At 36.3% G+C, this 16537-nt stretch overlaps 2 protein-coding genes across 3 annotated transcripts in view; both read left to right on the top strand.

Annotated features, from left to right (window-relative positions):
- The window catches only part of LOC125252159 (DNA repair protein RAD50-like), a 105007-nt gene that overhangs the window by 58980 nt on the left and 29490 nt on the right, over nucleotides 1–16537 (top strand). The window lies entirely within an intron of this gene.
- LOC125252158 (DNA repair protein RAD50-like) overlaps nucleotides 1–16537 on the top strand; it is a 57842-nt gene that overhangs the window by 9613 nt on the left and 31692 nt on the right. The window contains exons 1-4 of one of the 2 annotated variants that reach the window (XM_048165252.1): nucleotides 5885–6014; nucleotides 6237–6391; nucleotides 9247–9330; nucleotides 9526–9677. In XM_048165252.1, coding sequence (XP_048021209.1) covers nucleotides 6263–6391; nucleotides 9247–9330; nucleotides 9526–9677 — 365 coding nt within the window. In that variant the 5' untranslated portion in view covers nucleotides 5885–6014; nucleotides 6237–6262. Of the gene's footprint in view, nucleotides 1–5884; nucleotides 6015–6236; nucleotides 6392–9246; nucleotides 9331–9525; nucleotides 9678–16537 lie in introns of those variants that run through there. The other variant, XM_048165251.1, reaches the window with a different exon arrangement.

Below are 16537 nucleotides of genomic sequence, written 5' to 3' on the forward strand. Positions count from 1 at the left end.
ATGACATGGCACCCCAAACCATCACTGACTGTGGAAACTTTACACTGGACCTCAAACAACGTGGATTGTGTGCCTCTCCTCTCTTCCTCCAGACTCTGGGACCCTGATTTCCAAAGGAAATGCAAAATATACTTTCATCAGAGAACATAACTTTGGACCACTCAGCAGCAGCCCAGTCCTTTTTGTCTTTAGCCCAGGCGAGACGCTTCTGACGCTGTCTGTTGTTCAAGAGTGGCTTGACACAAGGAATGCGACAGCTGAAACCCATGTCTTGCATACGTCTGTGCGTAGTGGTTCTTGAAGCACTGACTCCAGCTGCAGTCCACTTTTTGTGAATCTCCCCCACATTTTTGAATGGGTTTTGTTTCACAATCCTCTCCAGGGTGCGGTTATCCCTATTGCTTGTACACTTTTTTTCTGCCACATCTTTTCCTTCCCTTCGCCTCTCTATTAATGTGCTTGGACTCTTTTGCAATTACCTTTTGTGACTTGCCCTCCTTGTGCAAGGTGTCAATGGTCGTCTTTTGGACAACTGTCAAGTCAGCAGTCTTCCCCATGATTGTGTATCCTACAGAACTAGACTGAGAGACCATTTAAAGGCCTTTGCAGGTGTTTTGAGTTAATTAGCTGATTAGAGTTTGGCACCAGGTGTCTTCAATATTGAACCTTTTCACAATATTCAAATTTTCTGAGATACTGAATTTGGGATTTTCCTTAGTTCTCAGTTATAATCAGCAAAATTTAAATAAATAAACATTTGAAATATATCAGTATTGTGTGTAATGAATGAATATAATATACAAGTTTCACTTTTTGAAAGGAATTAGTGAAATAAATCAACTTCTTTGATGATATTCTAATTATATGACCAGCACCTGTGTGTGTGTGTGTGTGTGTGTGTGTGTGTGTGTGTGTGTGTGTGTGTGTGTGTGTGTGTGTGTATATATATATATATATATATATATATATATATATATATATATATATACACACACACATGGGCGACGTTTTTTTTGTACCTGCATAAGCAAATTATTTGCATAAATTTTAAGCAAACAAGTATATGTTTGCTTGTTGTTTATTTACTAATTTATTTAATAATTCAATTAATTTTATTGTCACAGAAAAATTACGTGGACAATATGTGAATCAGTGTCCATCATTTTGCGAGCAACTGATAAAGAAAAATGCCACGTCGCAATATTGAAAATATTTCCATTTTAAACCATGAAGGCGAGCCAGTGGATAATGTGCGTTCAAATTACCTACTATATAATAGAAGAAAACAGTACATGAGAGGAGTCCCAGGTAAAAAAAAAAGAAAAAAAAAAAAACTTCTATACACTTCTATAATGTACTTAAAGTGCTCTATTTTCGCGCACTAATTTTGTACTTAATATACTAAAAATTCTTCTTTAGTACTTCTTAAGATAATTTTAAGAACATCTAAGTGTACTCAACTGTGCTATTTTGAGACACCATGAAAAATGTACTTTTAATATACTATCTCTGTATTTAAAAAATATATATAGCTACAACTTGTAGTACACTATGGGTTCAAATGTATTATCAGTAGTATCTAAATAATTTTTTTAAATGCAGAGATTATGCTGGGATGTTGTGGTGACACATAACTTATTTCATGGATGTACAGACAAAAATCTATATAAGCTACTTTTATGCAGGACAAAACATGAATCTTGCGGACAGGAGTGGAACAATATAACATATTTTTTGCGGGAGCGAGACAGAATCCTGCGGGAGCAGGTCTCTAGTCAAAAGTACGAAATAGCTCATGATTCCTGAACCGTTAGGCCTAGGCTCAAGTGTCTTATATCGTTGGAATCCTTGGCTCAGGGCAAACAAGATGCATGTCTCTAAATCTTTGGGTATTTTGGGTTTTTTCAAAAACCTACTTTTGTGAACTAGTTCTAGGTTTTTGACCCGACCGGAACCAAAACCAGTCCAGAAATGTTCTCTGGAGTCTGAATATCAATAATTATCTAATAAAAAAGTTGAAATTTTTATTCACAGTCGCTAAGGGGTGCCAAAACGAAAGATGAGGGCGGAGCCACTTTTACTAAAATGGCTATAACTCAAGAACAAAATGAGATATTTGCACCAAGCTCGGTACACGTATGTAGGGGCTCAATCTTTGGTCACGATGAAAAAATAGCGTCGATTGGACACTAGGTGGCGCTACAACTTGAAAAAAAACATGAAAACAGCTGTAACTGTGCAACCTAGGGTCCGATCGACTTGAAATTTGGCCCGTATATTGGGTTCATGTCCTTTAAAAGATGCAGAAAATTACAGTGTGGATCTTTTAAAATAAGGTTTGTTTATAGTGTAAATTTAGAAATTTCAAAGGACAATTGACAATCTTTTTTAAGGGTGCATCTTAATCAGCTCTATAGCTCAGTAGTAAGGGCACTGATCAGGGAGTCACCATTTTAAGCTGAAATGTATGCTCCCTAAAAAGTACCACAATGCACCGTGAAAAAAAGGGAGTGTCGTTGCTCACTATGGCTGCATCCACATCTTTTGGCAGCTGACTTGTTGCCTCACTGCCTTATCAGACAGTGACTCTGTAGGTAGCGTTTGCGCATGAAGGTACTTCACGAAATTGATTTTGGACATACCTTCGAGGCAGCGCAATGGTTAAATGATCTACAGCAAAATAACGCAAGCTTTGGAACACAGAGAATGAAACGTACAGGATTGATATCAAAGGATACATCTATGCTGCCTTCAAACATCGATCAGATAAAGACATCTCAGGAGACAGGAAGTGATCTAACATTGAATTCAGACATGACTTGATGATTCCTTTCTTGGAATGCGTCCTCTGAAGGCGGCATATTTCAGCTTTCAGATGCAGCCTATGTTTCCATAAACAGAAGGTCTGAGAGTGAAACATGAATCACGTGAGCAACTCACTATAAATGTTCACTACAGACACGCATACTATAGATGTGTATTTAAAATGAAAACCGTATGTCAGCATAAACATACATCACTAGACAGGTAATGTACATAATGTATAGCTAACATTTATAATTTATTTTCGGCTGAAATGTTGCACGTATATGTAACAAGCAAAGTATTTATCAAAATGGGACCAATAACGCCCCTTTTCACAAGATGTACTATAAGTCTCTGGTGTCCCCAGAATGTGTCTGTGAAGTTTCAGCTCAAAATACCCCACAGATCATTTATTATAGCTTGTCAAATTTGCCCCTATTTGGGTGTGAGCAAAACACGCAGTTTTTGTGTGTGTCCCTTTAAATGCAAATGAGCTGCTGCTCCCGGCCCCCTTTCCAGAAGAGGGCGGAGCTTTAACAGCTCAACAACAACAAAACTGGAGAATCTCACGCAGCCAAAATGAGGATTGTCAGTAACGGTGTTCAGCCTTACATTGTTCAAACCGTAGTCGACACTGATGGAGAGACTCAGGAAGAAGTTACAACTTTTGGAATGAAACTGGACGTTTCTGAATGGTTAGTGGATAAATTTATGTAGTTGCTGTGGAGTTGATTCAACTCATGTTCGTCATGTTAATCTTTTGTGCAAATCCAGCACTGAATTGACCCTCGTTTGTGAAGCAGTCCGGTGTAAAATGACGGCATGACAAGAACACTCTACGACAACAACTCTTCCTCTTCTCTAAAGCAGCCCAACATGGCCTCACCCCCTTTTTTTTGTGTGTTCTCGGGGGCGGGGTATATGTACATTTTATGGTTAGCGATGTCACTAACTTGGGAAGAAGCACGTTATAGTCCCTACCCGCCGTTTGTTGTAGTCCTTAAAAAGTGATTTCTGTAAAAGAAAATATCTCCTTTGCATTGAACTTTAAGCGTTGTCACTTTGCAGATGTTGTTTATGTTCAAACAGCAACATTACACACTAACTAAAGTTGAAAAAGTTAAATCTTAATCGAGGACCCCTTTAAATGTTAAAAAAAGTAATAAAGATATCAGTTCTGTTGTTCATCAATACCAGTAGTGATGTTGTACTATGTCGCCAGCGTCATTAGGGTCCCAATGTGTAGTGAGCCAGGATCTTTACTGTCCTGACCAGTGCCTAAATTCATGTACACAATATATTGATTCACAAGGAATGATTGAGGCCCTAAGTAAGATTGTCATGTTTATGTTCACTGAGCATGTTACTTACAAATGTGAAGAGATGTACATAATCCATGAGGTCTCTATAAAGTCACATGCCTTTTTAAAGTACTTTTTTTTTTTTTTTAATCTAGTATGTTCCTGTGATTAAAGCTGTATTTTCAGCATCATTACTCCAGTCTTCAGTGTCACATGATCCTTCAGAAATCATTCTAATATGATGATTTGGTGCTCAAGAAAAATTTCTTGTTATTAATGTTTAAAACTGAATACTTTTTTTGTGGAAACTATAACACACTAACAATTCAAAAGTTTGACATTTTAATGTTACAACATATTTTGAGTTTTATTTATTCTATTTTTGTTTTAAGCTTTCTGTTCAGCAAAAAAAAATCCTGAAAATACCTTAGTTTCCACAAAACATTTAGTATGTAGTTTTTTCAACATTGATAATAATAACCATTAACAAGAGAGCACCAATAATAATTGATATTTATGAAGGATCATGTGACACTGATTGGAGTAATGATGCTGAAAATTCACAGGAATAAATTACATTTTAAAACAGAAAATAGTTATGTTAAATTCTAATGTTGTTGTTTTTTCTCCCATCAAATAAATGCAACATTGGTGAGATAAGAAACTTCTTTCAAAACCATTTTTAAAAAAAAAACTTAATTCTTCCATACTGTTTTTTTATTATTATTATTATCATTATTTTATTTTATATTTTTATCCTCACCCTCCTGACTCTACTCACTCTCTTCTCATTTGAGCCTCTTCTTTTTCATATCAAGTTCGACTTTATGATCTCCGTTTTCTATAAATCTACTTACAAAACGTAGTTGGTAAACTGAACATCATTATCAAACAGCAGCGAAACACCACCACCAAGTGGACGGATGTGGTAATGACAAAATATGCCAGGGGAAAAAACGATTTTGAAATGATATATTGTTATACAATATAATTGAGAATACTTTGAGAAGCCTCCCTCCGTAATATCAAATATGACTCCACACATCAGAATATAGAATTCAAAAAGTTTATTATGGTCAGTGAATGTAAAATGATATTGACCCTACTTTGGAGTACTTACAGACCAGAAACGGCATGAGAGGGAAGGTTGTGCAGATCTGAGCGATTGTGGGTAGAGGTTTGCAGGTCTCTGTTCACTGTGAGCCTTTGAAATCCTTGAACACGCGAACACGATTCGACTATTTCACACATGCTTAATGCTCTGCAGCCACATCTACAAACCAAACTTGGTCGTGTTCACGCTGAATCTATTAAACTGACAAGACGGTTTCCTCAGGAGAGATGCATGAGCATTTGAAATGTTTTGATAATCTGATTCATGTGCTGCTAGTAAACCCATACTAGTTCTGAAAGCAATTACAACTACTAATCTTACATTGTCTGTGTTCAAAATTGCACACTACTTCAACAAATCCTGCTTTAATAGGCCATAATAATACTACAAAGTTCACTTTTTGAAAATTCAGCTGTAGGAAGTGTCCATAAAAATAAAAAGTTCATTAAATTAAATTGAAATAAGTGAATATAATTTATTTTTCAATATTATTTAATTATAAATACAATTGCTTGCATTTTATGTATACGTTGTTAATATTTTTTTTTTATAAAATAATCGCTCTTTTTTATTTATTATTATTAAATTGCATTATGGGATATGTTGTTTCTAGCTGATTCTCGTGACGCGCGGAGTTTTTTTCTATGGTTTTTTTCATAGAGTTTTTTTTTACAGTTGAATACGGAAGAACGTCACTGCGCCGACGTGGGAAACACACGACTGACTGATTGACTGCCTGCAGTCATAACAAACTATTACTGTTTACGTTGAGATTACCGCGTTATTTATCTTGTGTGAGTTATTTCAATAAATAATGTATTTTTGCTAGCTCAGTTGCACTTTATAACGACTGTGTTTTAAAACCATATATGCCTGTTGTACTGTCAAATTAACTTTACAGGCTTTCATTAATATAGGAAGAAATTGACAGTATCATTTTTATGTTCTGGTTATCTAAATGTGAAGTTTTAATCCTGTGCACTGACGTTGAATTTTTACTTTTATATCATTTCAAGGCAACAAGTCAAAGCACTGGTCCAAAATGTCCAAGATTGAAAAGATGAGTATTCTGGGAGTGAGGAGTTTTGGAGTTGAGGATAAAGACAGTCAAGTGATCTCCTTCTTCAGCCCTCTGACGGTGCTTGTGGGACCTAATGGAGCTGGAAAAACGGTTTGTATATTGCTGTCATTATGTGTGTATAATTTTAAATGCAGGTGAGATAGTTAATAGAAGAAATTAATACAGGGCTACACACAAACATTTGACAGTGGTGGAGAGCTTTAAAGGGTTAGTTCACCCCAAAATGAAAATTCTGTCATTAATTACTCACCCTCATGTCGTTCCCCATAGAGGTCGTTCCACACCCGTTAGACTTTTGTTCATCTTCGGAAGACAAATAAAGATCTTTTTGATGACATCAAGATGCTGTCAGATTTCCTTCCATTGACTGCCTTTGTAACTATCACTTTGATGCTTCAAAACGTTCATAAAGAGATCAGAAAACTAATCCATATGAATCGAGCAGTTAAGTCTAAATTTCCTGAAGAGAATAGACCCCTTAAAAGTTTGTAAACATTGCAACGTTTCCTGGTGGGCGGGGCTTAGCTGGAGGCAAAAAGAGATGCTGGACTCAATGTTGACAAGCTTAAGCTAGCATGTTTTAGGAGGGATTTATTAAACATAAATGCAGAAGAAGGTTCAGAACTGTCCGAATATGTACAGTAACTGACTCTGCGGGACCGTGACAGCTATTTTTGTAAATTAACTTAAGTTTTGGATATTTCCTAGACAACACATGAATTACTTTCGGGTGGTTCAGGGAATTATGTCGAGGCTTATTGTCTAATGTAACCTAACGCTGGGCTAACTATGATTATGGCTAGCAATGTGGATTATTTTAAGAGACCATTCAAAGGATGGCACACACATCTATCGCTGTATGTTTGTTTAACATTTAAGCTAGCTAGTGCGCTGAAAGTTGGCGACTTTTCACCTATAAAACAGAAACTTGCTGATTTGTACTAGATAAAACCAACACACCATTACATATGCATCGATTATTTTACCTGATATGAAGTGTGCACTGCAAAAACGAGTATTATTTATGATCGTCTCCGTCCAGTCTGTACGCCGTATTGCTTTCAACCACAATTATCTTTTTGATTTCTGTGAAGGAATGTCTGCCGGGATCTGGTAAAACTTTAGTTTTGAACCAAAAGTCCTTGTTCCTTCTATTCTGGCAGCCAAAACAAGCCAACAAGACGACATTTTAAAGTCAAAACCTCAAACTTTTAGCGCGCCCGCTATTAGTTCTTATTTATGTTTTGCCTCCAGCTAGAGCGGTGACGTCACAGTGACGTAGGCAATTAAGGGGTCTATAGATCGCTTGTTATGATGAGAAGATTTAATTTAGGCTTTTACTCGCATGTAAACACTGATCAGCGAAGTTCAAGTTATGTTGAGCTTCTGCTTATGTTCGCTGATCAATGTTTACATGCGAGTAAAAGCCTAAATTAAATCTGTTTATCATAACAAGCGCTCTATTCTCTTCAGAAAATCTGGACTAAACCGCTTAAAGGTGCCCAAGAATGCTTTTTCACAAGATGTAATATAAGTCTAAGGTGTCTTCTGAATGTGTCTGTGAAGTTTAAGCTCAAAATACCCCATAGATTTTTTTAAATAAATTTTTTTAACTGCTTATTTTGGGGCATCATTAACTATACACTGATTTTTTCAGTCGCCGCCCCTTTAAATCGCGTGCCCCCCTGCCTCACGAGCTCTCGACTATATTACAGTGCATTTACAAAGTTCACACAGCTAATATAACCCTCAAATGGATCTTTACAAGATGTTCGTCATGCATGCTGTGTGCATACATCGAATCATGCGAGTAAAGTATTTATTTTGATGTTCACATTTGATTCTCTATGAGTTTGAGGCTATGCTCTGTGGCTAACGGCTAATGCTACACTGTTGGAGAGATTTATAAAGAATGAAGTTGTGTTTATGAATTATACAGACTGCAAGTGTTTAAAAATGAAAATAGCGACGCTCTCTTGTCTCCGTGAATTCAGTAATAAACGATGGTAACTTTAACCTCATTTAACAGTACATTAGCAGCATGTTAACGAAACATTTAGAAAGACAGTTTACAAATATCACTAAAAATATCATGATATCATGGATCATGTCAGTTATTATTGCTCCATCTGCCATTTTTCGCTGTTGTTCTTGCTTGCTTACCTTGTCTGTGCACAGATCCAGACGTTAATACTGCCTTTCCTTGTCTAATGCTTGAACATGGGCTGGCATATATGCAAATATTGGGGGCGTACACCCCGACTGTTACGTAACAGTCGGTGTTATGTTGAGATCCGCGTGTTTTCCGGAAGTCTTTTAAACAAATGAGATTTACATAAGAAAGAGGAAGCAATGGGGTTTGAAACTCAATGTATGTCTTTTCCATGTACTGAACTCTTGTTATTCAACTATGCCAAGATAAATTCAATTTTTCATTCAAGGGCACCTTTAATTCTTATGGATTAGTTTTACGATCTCTTTATGTGTCAAAGTGGTAGTTTTGTAGCTGTCTATGGAGAGACAGAAATCACTCAGATTTCATCAGAAAGTTCTTCATTTGTGTTCCGAAGATGAACGAAAGGGTGTGGAACGACATGAGGGTGAGTAAATAATGACAGAATTTTCATTTTTTTGGCGAACTAACCTTTTGAGTGTCCTATATTGTTTTTATTGATGAAAAAATATAACAATTACTTTTAATTTTCTTTTTATCATTATAAAGAATTAATTAAATATTGTTTTATTTGTGCTTATTGCAATATATTTAAACTCTAATATATAAATAAATAATATATAAATATCCACTTTTTTTTCCTGACGAGCCTACTGCATTTTAGATTATGGGTGGCACTCGTGGTTTAGAAATGCTCCCATGATTCATGCAAAGTGTTGTGGGGTGTAGGGAAAAGGTGGATATTAACTATTTCTTTTTTATGAATTTCCAGACCATCATTGAGTGTCTTAAATATATCACTACAGGAGACTTTCCACCAGGAAGTAAAGGAAGCACATTTGTCCACGATCCCAAAGTAGGTCCTTGACAAGAGTAATTCAAGTAAACAGATATAAGCAGTTGTAGAAATGTTCTGAATTACAGGTATTTTTGCATGGCTTATTCAACTTTTCCAAACTTACAAACACTGGTTTGTATTGTCCATGCAAGAGCTGGGCAGTATGACACTTTGTTTCTATAGAGTTTAATAGATAATGTTGGTCTGTTGTAGGACGCTCATGAGACGGATGTACAGGCACTGATCAAACTCAAGTTTAAAGATGTGAATGGTGAAACTATGATGGTCCACAGGTCTATGCAAAGTACACAAAAGGGCAAGAAAACTGAGTTCAAAACCATTGACGGTCTTATTTACAGATTCCAGTAAGTTGTCTCTTATGCTCACTAAGGCTGCATTTATTTTATCAAAAATACAGTAAATATAGTAATACTGTAAAATATTATTTTCTATTTTAATATACGGGGCTCTAGACTGGGACTTTTTTCCTGTAGTTGCGAATACAGAGTGGCCACAAGTCCTTAAAAAGTCTTAAAATATCTTAAAGTTTTCCTAATAAAAGGCCTTAAAAAGTATTAAATTGTCTTAAATTCAGAATCGACGGTTCTTAAATATTTTTGATCACATTACCGCAGAAACTTTCAGTAACACTTTACAGAAAGGTTCATTAGTTTACATTAGTTAACTACATTAACATGAACTAATAATGAACTACATTTCTAAAGCATTTATAAATCTTTGTCAATGTTAATTTCAGCATTTACTAATACATTATTAAAATCAAGAGTTAACATTAGTTATGTTTCTACTCTAATTCGTTCTTGAAATATAATCATTTACACAGTGGCTGTCATAACTTGTTTTATTTAAAAATACCAGGTACATTAAATAATTAAGACATCTAAGGTTAAGTAAAATATAATTAATATTTAGGCTAATATAGTGCATATTTTTAGCAAAATGCTCTTCTCTAGAGTTAATTTCTCTAGTGAACTAACAAACTGTAGACACGGAATGGCTTTTCTGAGGTAAATTCAGCGTTGGCATATTGTTTACGAGCTGTTTTATCAATGTCATGGTTGAAACACTGATTGAGAGGTTTCTGTAAGTTGTACTGTATCTTTCAACATACCTTCAGATGTTCATTCATGTTTATAATAATAATTTAATATTCTACATTAAAGGTGCCCTCGAATGAAAAATTGAATTTATCTTGGCATAGTTAAATAACAAGAGTTCAGTACATGGAAATGACATACAGTGAGTCTCAAACTCCATTGTTTCCTCCTTCTTATATAAATCTCATTTGTTTAAAAGACCTCCGAAGAACAGGCGAATCACAACATATATAACATCTTTTAAAAACATAATCTGGGGCACCTTTAAATGTATTAAAGAATTAATGGAATATAGTTAAACATAATACTGGAAGACCAGTTTTAATAAGAATAGAGTTCTAAAAATGAGGTCATTACAATTTTTACAGATGTTAATGTTTTTGTTAATTAAAATAAATTTGAATCTGTATCTCAAGCTACTGCTATTTTTAACTCGAATTACTGTCAAATGTGCATTTCCAAGAAATAAAACATCATTAATATTAATTATTTTTTGGTGCTACCAAATCAGGTGGTGGTGCCATCCATCTGTAGAACTTGGTGGCACTGGTCCTACTGCTCTAAAGTGTACATCTAGAGCCCTGGCTGATATATTGTAAAATATAATTTATTCATGTGTTGTCAAAGATAAATGTTCAGCATCATTACTTCAGTCTTCAGGGTCACATGATCTTTCAGAAACCATTCTAATATGCTGATTTGATGATCAAGAAACATTTCTTATTATTATCAGTGTTAAAATTAGTTGCTGCTTAATATTTTTGTGGAATATGTTTTTTTTTTTTTTTTTTTTTCAGGATTATTTGCTAAAAAAAAAAAATAAAAACAGCATCATTTAGAATAGAAATATTCTGTAATGCTATAATTTTTTTACTATCACAAACCTTTGAATGCTATGTATTTCTATGTGATTTAAAATGTTGTTTAAAGGGTTAATTCACCCAAAAATTAAATTTCTGTCATTAATTAATCACCCTCATGTCGTTCCACACCCATAAGACCTTCGTTGATCTTCGGAACACAAATTAAGATATTTTTGATGAAATCCGAGAGGTTTTTTTTTTACCCTCCATAGAAAGCAACGAAATTACCACATTCAATGTCAAGAAAACTAGTAAAAAATATTGTTAAAATGGTTAATGTGACTACAGTGGTTCAACTTTAAAGTCAGCGTGAACCGGAAGTTGCAAACGACTTTTCTCCAGTGTTGTTACATATTTCCAAGTGAAATGGAATATTTTTATTGAATCAGAGTTTTACTTTAACGCTCCTCCTCTCCATCTCTCACTCATAGCAGACTAACAGTTGGAGGGGAGAGGTTTACGCGTTTTCAACCCAAGCCGTCAAACTGACGTTATCAGTGAAGGAACGCCATTCCAAACCGGAAGTAACTTTTCAGATTTTGATTAAAGATTACCACGACAAACAATTTTTTTTCTGTGTTTTAACTTGCACGTATTAATTGTTTACCACAAGACTAGTAATATGTAGTAACAAAGTAAATAAGGTAATTTTGATTTCATGTGTACTTTAATGTTATCAAGCGACGAAAATACTTTTTGTGCACAAAAACAAAACAAAAATAACCACTTTGTTCAACATTTTTTTCTCTTCCCCGTCAGTCTGTTAAAGGTGCTAAAGAGGTTCTTTTTGTCGACTGAGTTTTTGAAATGAGCGCATGGGTAAGAACAACCCCCCTCCTTCACAGCTCATTTAGAGGGAACGCCTCCCAAAACTCGTGCACGAGTATCGGAACACGAGTGTTTACCACCGGCATTCGCTGTGTTATTAAGCCGGGCACACATTTAACGACTAGCTAAAACATTCTGACTATGCTCAACATACAGCGATTGTTTCCTGCTCCTGAAGCAGATTTATATACTTTCACATGGAATTTGAACACCGACTGTAATCGCAGACTGAAAGCAACTGGCTCTGACTGGACGCATTTGAGCGCGATCAGTCATAAGTATCAATTTACATTCATAATCGGCCTTACACTTAACGTCGCGCACACACTTAGTGGATTCATTATGTCGGACTCACTGCAGGTAACTCATAGGGTGCTTCTCAATATCCCTCCTCGTTTCCTCGCTCCTCCGTCCTCCATCCTATGACCCGGAAAACGATCGAGCTCAGCCATCTTGAAGGACATCTCAATTCTCTAATTGCACGGCGAGGATCGAGGAGTGAGGAAGCTTCCCGAGGAGTTATGAGCGAGGATACACAGGTGCATCCTTTGCGGAAGTCTTTCTCGTTGAGAAACATGACGCATGTATAAATTCTCCTCCCCCTTCATATCTGTCACAATAATTTAAATGCATGCTTTAATGTATGCAGTTTAAATAAACTTGACATCTCACATATTTCAACGGGGCATCTTGCTTTATTAATATATATTATATATTTTTTAAATAACCAAACTTTAACAACATATGGGCAGATCCCTCGAGTGCAGCTGATGACGCTTTGAAGTGATGCTAAAGGGAGCGAGGATATATCATTTCACTTGATTCAATTCCTCCGTCCTCTCATCTTTTCCTTGTTTCCTCCCATCGCATCCTGAAGGGGTGGAGCTAAGACGCGAGGAAAGGAAGCAAGGAAAGGAAACGAGGATGCACAAATAAGTATTGAGAAGCACCCATAATCTGCAGTTGTTACTCCTGTCTCCTGACAAAAACATTGCATGCGGCGCCTGTGGAGTGTGGAATGTTACTGGAGCGCGCAGCCGCACGTCTCTCACATGGATCGTCATGGCAGTGATTGACAAGCCAGAGGGCCAATCCGCGCATGTCTCTCACAAGGAACGTAATGGCAGTGATTGACAAGCCAGAGGGCCAATCGTTTACGCGATTGGCTGATGTTTTTAAGGCCCTACCTCGTGCACAGATGATGTATATTAATATTATTACTTTCAGTGCACCTAATAAATAGTATTTTATCAGTTAGTAAAGACAGTTTCAAGTAATATTGCAAAAATGTATAAAACAAAACATCCTCTTTAGCACCTTTAAAGGGGACATTGGATGCCAATTTTCCACAAGTTAATATGATTCTTTAGGGTCTTCATAAAGTCTATAACATACTTTTCTTAACATAAATTTCTTGTAAAAAAAACAAACAAAAAAAAAAACAGTCGTTTTACCTTGTCCAAAAACAGCTCTGTTCACAGCGAGCCGTTTTGGTGCATGTCCCTTTAAATGATAATGAGCTAATGTTCACTCCACCCCTATCTTCCACGAGCGGACTGTAAACACTATTTGGCAGGTATTGCATTGAACTCACCATTCTTATTTATGCAGTTATAAATGCTCAAAAACAATTAAAATACATTTGAAAATTACTTGTTACTCTTTAACTATCACCTTTATAAACCTTATTTTAGTGTTACCATGTTATATTTACGTAAAATGTACACAGTTTGTAATAAGACAATCACCTTAATGCATTGTTCATTATAAACGTGCAGTTATGAATTACAGTGAGAAGGTTCTAAATCGAAATGACAACATGTATGTTCGACTGTATTATTTTGATAATGAACAAGCTGCAATATCACGTTTGCAGTGTTTTGTTGTGTGTGCGTGAAGCGCCGGCGCAATCAAACAGCTGTCTTTGCAAGGTATCGTCATGGCAGCGGTTTGTGGCCAGGTCAGATTACGTCAGAGTTTGTTGTCGTTTGCTGGAAAATCATACCACAGTGCTCAGACATTCCACGACCCAACAAACGCAGATTAAACATGTTCAGCCGGGTGAAAACAAACTCCGACCAACGGCAACAGACGCCGACAGGGGTATCACACTAGCTGTGTCCTGATCCAACAAACTCCAACAGACGTGTTTGTTGGCATTTATCTGTGCGGTGTGAACTGGCCTTTAACTTTAGCCGCATTCATTGTGGAACTTGGTAACTAGCACATTATTAGGAAAGGCGATTTGCTAAGATTCATAAAAAAAAACTATACTCACGTCTTCTCGAGGTGAAGCTGGATCATGAACAGTTGGTACTCCATCCTTCAGGAACTTTTTAGCAAAACATAATCTTTTTAGCACAGACATAAACGCATACAGTGTGTGCAGAATTATTAGCAAGTTGATTTCTGATCATATTTTTTTCCCAAGCACATTTTACCAATTCCAATCCACATCAATCTTAATAACTACTATTAATATTGTTTTTAATCATTTATAAGTGATATATAATTGTTCATGAAGGCTGGAAATGAAAAATGCCTTATATTTAGGTGTGCAGAATTATTAGGCAGGTTTTCTTTTACAGGCAAAATGAGCCAAAAAGAGATTTAACTCAGACTGAAAAGTCAAAAATTATTAAATACTCATGAGAAGGACGCAATACTAATGCAATATTAGAAATTGCAAAGTTAAAGCATGACCAAGGGACAGCAAAATGCTCATTGGGTCAGCGGGGTCAGACAAAAACAGGTGGAAAAGAAAAGACACATGTTAACTGCAAAATAATTAAGAATTAAGGTGAAGAATTAAGTGTGAAACCATCAGGAACCCTTTAGTCTCCAGCGCCACCATTTTCCAGAACTGCAACCTACCTGGAGTCTCCAGAAGTGCAAGGTCTCAGGATCTCAGAGACTTAGGTTAGCTAAAGAATCCTAAAAAATGACCCGCACTTGATAAGAATCACAAGCTGAAGTGTTATAAAATACATGAAGACTGGGTTTTTATAGGCCTTATAGACAGACAGCTTGAGAGTGACTCCTGATGGACCAGCACCACATCCTCTTGTACCACTGTTTGAAGAATTTATCCAGAATCTGGCAGTAAGGTGTTTGAGTTCACTTTTAGTCCATCTCTTATCCTGAAATGTCTGTCTTGCAGAGATGGACTAAAAATGATCTTCCAAAACTTACTGCCAGATTCTGGAAGATAAATTCTTCAAACAGTGGTACAAGAGGATGTGGTGCTGGTCCTTCAGGAGTCACTCTCAAGCTGTCTGTTTATAAGGCCTATAAAAAACCCAGTCTTCATGTATTTTATAACACTTCAGCTTGTGATTCTTATCAAGTGCGGGTCATTTTTTAGGATTCTTTAGCTAACCTAAGTCTCTGAGATCCTGAGACCTTGCACTTCTGGAGACTCCAGGTAGGTTGCAGTTCTGGAAAATGGTGGCGCTGGAGACTAAAGGGTTCCTGATGGTTTCACACTTAATTCTTAATTATTTTGCAGTTAACATGTGTCTTTTCTTTTCCACCTGTTTTTGTCTGACCCCGCTGACCCAATGAGCATTTTGCTGTCCCTTGGTCATGCTTTAACTTTGCAATTTCTAGTATTGCATTAGTATTGCGTCCTTCTCATGAGTATTTAATAATTTTTGACTTTTCAGTCTGAGTTAAATCTCTTTTTTGGCTCATTTTGCCTGTAAAAGAAAACCTGCCTAATAATTCTGCACACCTGAATATAAGGCATTTTTCATTTCCAGCCTTCATGAACAATTATATATCACTTATAAATGATTAAAACAATATTAATAGTAGTTATTAAGATTGATGTGGATTGGAATTGGTAAAATGTGCTTGGAAAAAAAATATGATCAGAAAATCAACTTGCCTAATAATTCTGCACTCCCTGTATATATATATATATATATATATATATATATATATATATATATANGCATAATTACTCCACAATGGATCGAGTCCAGACCGAACTTCCCGTCCAAAAAATGTTGTGGGCGGGGTTCGGGCTGGCACCCAGGCTAATCCTTCAGGAACTTTTTAGCAAAACATAATCTTTTTAGCACAGACATAAACGCATATAGGTAGATCTGGGGGCGCGTTCAAAAACAAAATGAATCCACTGCGTCCTCAGCGACTCAGATGTCGAGAGTAAAGGTTGGCTGCTATGTTCATTCTTATATCCAATAACAAAATGCCTCAGTTGTTTGAGACATTCTTGTCTACACCTGCATGGGGTCGAAAAAAATGGCGGACTGTTTACAGCTCACTCAGGGTGGGTCTATGCTAAAACGGCAGTGTCTGTCAAGAGTTGTGGGAGGGGCCTGTGCAAATTTACATCACTTTGCCAAGAATCTGTGAATGGCTTGATCTGACAAAGTGCTTATGAGTTGTGGG

Source organism: Megalobrama amblycephala, linkage group LG18 (genome assembly GCF_018812025.1).
Source record: "Megalobrama amblycephala isolate DHTTF-2021 linkage group LG18, ASM1881202v1, whole genome shotgun sequence".
NCBI lineage: Eukaryota > Metazoa > Chordata > Actinopteri > Cypriniformes > Xenocyprididae > Megalobrama > Megalobrama amblycephala.